Genomic DNA, 6,296 nt, shown 5'->3' with positions numbered 1-6,296 from the left:
TAAAAGACCTCGATTGTGATAGGACGTAAACGCGCCGCGAATCATCCAATTAAATCCCCCCAGAGCTGGTGATTGATGATGTCAGCTGCTCTGCTTCTAATTAACGTTTAAATTAAGAAAAAAAGAAGAAGATTTCTGACCATCGCGGCTTCACTTCAGGCCTGTAAGCTGATTGGACAGTTGTTTGGGGAGGTCTCAGGTCTTTTCACAGTTACACTGGATTTGATGTTAATAATCTACAGCACGGTGCATCTCTGTCCATCTGAATATTCACTCTAAAATAAAAAATAAAAAAAGGGGATTTTTCACCTTCAGAGATGAATTTAGTGAGGATGAAAGAGGCCTGCAGCAGGTAAAGTGTGTGGAAACAAAAAATACAAATTTAATCGAAAGATTGAAATTTCATTTCTTACTGTTAAAAATAACAAACAAAAAATAGTCATTAAAAATAAGTAAATAATCAAATATAATGTCGTTTTGGTTAAAAAGGAATAATCGTTTTAATATTTAAAATAATCTCTTAAATATTTATTCTGCACAAACTCGCAAATACATTTTATATAATTCACAGTTTGCACTGAAATATTTTTAAACCATCATTTTTAATTCAAGCCTTTAAACGTCAGGATAAATCCAAACCACCGTGACAGTAAATCTGTTCTGACCAGCACAGATTTTCAGCTCCTGCTCTTTTCTTTTTTTTTTTATTAAAACGAGGCATGTTTCTGCCAAAATTCCCAAACTGAATTTACCCCCATAAACTCCCTGCTTGTTATGCAGAAATATATATTCAAAGCAGCCTCAAAGGAAGGACCTCCAAGGCAGCTAATAGAATTTCCTGCTGTTTTATAACTCTGTCCCTAAACCAATGTCACCATATGCTCCTGTTGGCACAAGACTCTCCGCAGTGGCTTCCCGGGCGGCACGAAAGCTTTCTCCAAATGGCTCCAAAATACTCTGAACATGTCCGAAGAAAAAACACAGTCATTTTCAGAGATTTTGTTTTATCCAGTTTAAGGCTTTTGTAAAAGTTGGAATGTCGATTTTTTTTTTATTGAGAAGCTTTAACACGTGCTAATATTTGTATATATATATAAATATTTACATTAGGAAGAAGCTTTTGTTCAGATTAATGTTAAAATGTCTGATTTAGTATTTTCATATTTTTAAATGCTGTCATTTTTAAGCTTCCTTTATATTTTTCTACTGGATAAAAATGTACATTTCGTTCTCTCTACATGTTCAATATAATCTCTGAGCCGCATTGAAACGAATGAAGGGTTGTAAAAGTCGACATCAGGTAACTGTGATAATCTGACAAGCCTTTAATAAAGCAAGGTGTGTTACCTTCTGAGAAGACGTACCTGCGTCTCTCCTCGGCGTCCACCTCGTCCCCGATTCTGTCTCTAATTCCGTGTCTCTCTTTGCATCAGTAAAAACTCTCATTCTGCATCCCGCAGACTGTGAGCCACAGCACGGCGTCACCTTTATTATCCGCTTGTTTCACGCTGCCGCATTGAGTTACACTGGAATACTGGGCTTCTTTACCTGCAGGGTCAGAGGGAAGCACGAGTGATAAATCAAGGACGAATACAAGAAAAATAAAGGATCAGCAAAAAAACAAATAAACAACACATGTCAATTTGAAAAAGTGTTTTTTTTCTTTTAACTATCTTATTTAGAAAAAAATAAAAATAAAAAAACGAAAAGTGTGGCCTCGTTTGCAGAGATATCGCATGTTTAATATTTTAAATATCTAGTAATAAATAAGATTCCTGCTGCTTTTATTTCTTAATAGTTGTATGTTTTAAAAAGACGATCAACCTGCTGTGATAAATAAATAAACTTTTTTTTTTTTAATCCACCAGCTGTCATCTTGAACAGTGGAACAGTTTTATTAGTAACAAAATATTTAATACACTTCAAAATATGACCCTTAAATGTGTTCACTATTCCTTTTTTTAGGCCGAATTGCTTTACAACACAGCGTCTAATGTGCAAATTACGCATAACGCTCAATGCGTAATTACGCACGAAAATGACAGAATGAATATCACGGCTGGAGAACCAACGCTGGCTCGGTATTCCTTTAATCTTTCCACAAAGCAAAGATGCTGGTGGCTGTATTTAAATGACCATTTACTTTCCCTTTCTAGCAGAACACACCAGCAGAGGGAAACAGATGCATAGACATTTGAGGGCATCTTTCTCCTCGGCAGCAGCAGACTCCTCCTCCTCCCCACGTCCAATTAGTTATTATGGTCCGGCCCTTTAAGACGCAAGCAGCGGGTCAGCAAGGAGTGTAGTGTTTCTCTAATTGAACTTCGCCCAATCAACAATAACTCGTTAGCAGTCGCGTTCTTCTTCTTCTTGCTGCTTGGGACAGCTTTTTTCTCCTTACAGGGATTCTCCACCTCCAGTCTGTGAGTGCATAAAGATCTACATGGAGCTAGGCAGAGCGACTCTCTGAAGGGAATACAGTCCGGCTGCCTTTCCAACTATACGCCCGGAGCATGGTTATTTTGGAGGAAAGCTCTGCGGAGAGCTGAGTTGCGGCATTCGGCTGAGAGTGTCAAACATTTTAGAGTGGGGGGGTCTTTGAGCAGCAGAGGAAACACTTGTGGACGCGTAAAAACTGCCCTTTGAATGAAATAACCAACTTTTCAGTGGAAGCAGCGATTCTTTTGGACTGCGATGACCTCCAGTAAAGACATGAAGGCAGGTTCTGTGTTACAGTCCAGCGGCGAGGAGAGGAGACTCCGGGCTCCCCTGGACCAGCTGCCGCCGCCGGCCAACTCCAACAAGCCTCTGACGCCGTTCAGCATTGAGGATATCCTAAACAAACCGTCCGTGAAGAAGTCGGTGTCCGCCAGTATCTGTCCGCCCAGAGTCCTGGAGAAAGTGACGGGCTCCAACTCGGCGAGGAACGGGATCACCACTCCCTCGTCGCCGCTGTGCGCGCTGGAGGAGCTGGCCAGCAAAACGTTTAAGGGACTGGAAGTCAGCGTGATCCAGGCAGCAGAAGGTACAGAACATTTTGATTTGTAACGCCGCAATTAACCTTCAGTTAAACTTTTAAAGTAGTGTTGAAGGTAAACAACCGAAGTGATCCTCTGAATCACATCTTGAATGAGTGCTAGCTGGGCTTGTTTTGACTCTGAACCTTTTTACGCGAGGACAGCTGTGAAGGAATGCAAACAAATACGAGACAAGAAATGCAAAATGTTAAATTTTCGCATTCAAATTTGGATTACACATGTTCTATGGCGTGCTAAATCTTGCTAACATAAAGCTAACATACTTTTATGTGTTGTCAAAAAGTCAATAAGTCATTATGGCCTGTACTAATGCAAGGCTGTGTTGGATAAATATGCAAAGAATGACTAATAAACCATAATTGAAACACAAGATTTTTGTTTTACTGCAGAACTTCTCAAATTAAAGGGACAAAAATGATGAGTGGCTTCAAACATGATGGATATTCACAACAGGAGATGAAATGTGTTTTTTATTTTTGTGCTTATTTTCTGCTTTGTGACAGTGATGGCAGCACTTTAAAGTCACGCTGTTTTTATAAACATTAAAGTCTGTGTTTAAAAGGTGCTTGAATTGTAAAAAATTAAAATACAATACTAAGCATGAAGTTAAAAAAAAAAAGCAGCATGTAAACAGAGGTCAGGCCCTTTGCGCAGTGCCATGTGTGTCTGCTGTAGTTTTGGGGGAAAGTGGCCCTTTGCGGTTGTTTTCATGCGTCTTGTGTGTTTTCCTCTCCAAGGTCGCGAACACGTGAACGCCTTCGGGCAGAGACAGACGTCGAAGAAGAGGAGAAAGTCGCGGACGGCCTTCACCAACCACCAGATTTACGAGCTGGAGAAGAGGTTTCTGTACCAGAAGTACCTGTCTCCGGCCGACCGAGACCAGATCGCGCAGCAGCTGGGCCTCTCCAACGCGCAGGTCATCACCTGGTTCCAGAACCGCAGGGCCAAACTCAAGCGGGACCTGGAGGAGATGAAGGCGGACGTGGAGTCCTTAAAGAAGATCACCCCGCAGACCCTGGAGAAGCTCGTCAGCATGGAGAACATTGACGATGCCCAGCAGGTCGGGGGCCCCGAGGCCAGATCGCCCAGTATCTCCCCGACCTCCCAAGGACACCGAGCCTTCCCACAGTCCCCCTCCTCCTCCAGAGACCAAACCACGGACGAGTTCTCGGAGGACGACGAGGAAATCGAGGTGGACGATTGACAGTCACTTGGCCTGCGATTTTCATAAGCAGCAACAAAAAGAATATAAAAAAAAGGGGGCATTTTTTTCTTCCCAAACTTTTGCACGGATACTGACCGAGGAAGGAGAATTTACACATTTAAAAAAAAAAAAAACAATTTGAGATTTTTTTCTCTCCTCCCTCCCTTCCTCTCTCTCTCTTTTTTCTCTCCTCCATTTTAATTTATTACCAGGACTTGTAAAGCTTTCCAAGTCTGTCGTTTAAGTCTCACCACAATATTTGAGGAATATCCGGTTCCCCTTTGCAGACAGGCCTGACTCTTATGGTACTGTGAGACTGAAAAACTGTGTAAACGTTTGAATTTTTCACACTCATTTTTAAAAAGGAGAGGAGAGAGGGGGGGGGGGGCATGGGAAGTTGTGATATTATTTTAGTGTCATTTTATTCGCATTCTTCGGATCTGCCAAATATGTCAATGAGCCCCCCTTCAGCCCGCGGAGGAGGTGTCAGTGTGTCCCTCCTACATGCAGTGTAAAGTTTTTATTTTGGTTTTGTTCTGAGCGAGAAGTGTTTCTGCAAGCATGCAGGTCACTTCTCAGCGCAGGAGGAGGCATCCTTATCCCCACGTTTCCACGCTCTGACTTATGTGTATATATACCAGACATCATATGCGATAATTTTATTGTAACATTCTATTTAATCAGCATCTATGTAAATAAAGGTTATATGATATTTCAAGAAGCTGTCGGCGCAGTTGGATGTGTGATTGTGCAGAAAATTAGCAAAAACAATAACTCTAAAGCCACATGTGAAGGGTGACTTATCCCTAAAGGAACATTATTATTACAGCATAATGATTTAAAGTGACAGTAGCTACATTAGAGGGTTAAATAGCTGTACTGAAGATGACCACAAACTTGTAATTTCATATAAAGTAGAGTAAATATTAAATAAATAATATAGCGTGACTGTAAGCACAACAACACGCTTTAGATTTCTTTAGAAAGAGTTACACTAATGTGACTTTTATAAGAATATAACAGACGGATTACATATTTAAAATATTCATCCTGCCCTGCTTGGTAAAAAGAAAAATGTGGCCCTTTTGAGTATTTGACCCCTTGCTTTCAGGCCTGAAGTGCCGTGACTTCAATTAGCAGCCGTCCGTCGCCTTTCTTCCCATTCTTTCGCCCCGCTTTGAATGCATCTTGTCACAAGAAGGTCCCGGTCTGGCCGCGGTGTTAAGAAAAAGAAAAAGCTTGCACCCTCCCCTGCGACCATATGTTTTCTTCCTCCGTCCATGGAATCGTCTTTTAACACAACTAGTCGACATGATTGATTAGGTTAACCCGCCTTCAGCTTCCAGCGAGCCGCGCGCAATAATGGCACGCATCTGCCACTCTTAACCCGGGTTTGTTTGGAAAAGGGAGAAAACAGTCTCCCCCATGAATAGCAAATGTGTTAGTGTGAGGGAACTAATGAATAAAGCTCAATGGGAGGCTGTGGAAATGCGACGTGCTGCTTCTGCTGCTGGCCATTTGTAACTGTTTTATAACGCGAGTGTGTGTGTGTGTGTGTGTGTGTGTGTGTGTGTGTGTGTGTGTGTGTGTTAAGTGTGTTAAGTGTGTTTGTTTGTGAGGAAGGAGGGGTGTGTTATCGTAGTAGCTGATAAGTGCTAAAATGTTTTTAATATAAAAACAAACAAGACGGTTACACTGGTGTTAATCATGAACCATATTTCATCTCATTTATTTTATTTTTGCGCACATAAACCCAAAAAAACAAAACTTCTCCCATTAAGCAAGTTTTATTCTTCACCTTGTTTTTATTTGTTTATTATCAATCCTCTAAAAGTGATTTAGGAAAAGATTAATTTGTGTTTCCAGCTTTCAAGACATTTCAAATGATTTTTTTTAATAGTTTTAATTATTTAATACTTTTAAAGTTTTCACATTTAAAAAAAAAATCTGTTCCTGTCGTAAAATACTGACGCTTGAAATCTCCACACGAAAAGTTTGCTTCAGTGTTCTATCGTATTTTGAAGGTGCATTGTAACAAATCATTATATTAGGAT

General features: G+C 40.7%; 1 protein-coding gene across 1 annotated transcript; it reads left to right on the top strand.

Moving 5' to 3' along the window:
- Positions 1-2,297: 2,297 nt before the first annotated feature.
- Positions 2,298-5,736, top strand: lbx2 (ladybird homeobox 2). Its single transcript, XM_020655067.3, has 2 exons — positions 2,298-3,025; positions 3,776-5,736. Exons 1-2 carry the CDS (start codon positions 2,695-2,697, stop codon positions 4,240-4,242), a joined length of 798 nt encoding a protein of 265 aa, XP_020510723.1. The 5' UTR covers positions 2,298-2,694; the 3' UTR covers positions 4,243-5,736.
- Positions 5,737-6,296: the final 560 nt, after the last annotated feature.

This window comes from Labrus bergylta, chromosome 9 (assembly GCF_963930695.1).
Source record: "Labrus bergylta chromosome 9, fLabBer1.1, whole genome shotgun sequence".
Classification (NCBI taxonomy): Eukaryota; Metazoa; Chordata; class Actinopteri; order Labriformes; family Labridae; genus Labrus; species Labrus bergylta.
This window is presented reverse-complemented; position numbering and strand designations above follow the sequence as displayed.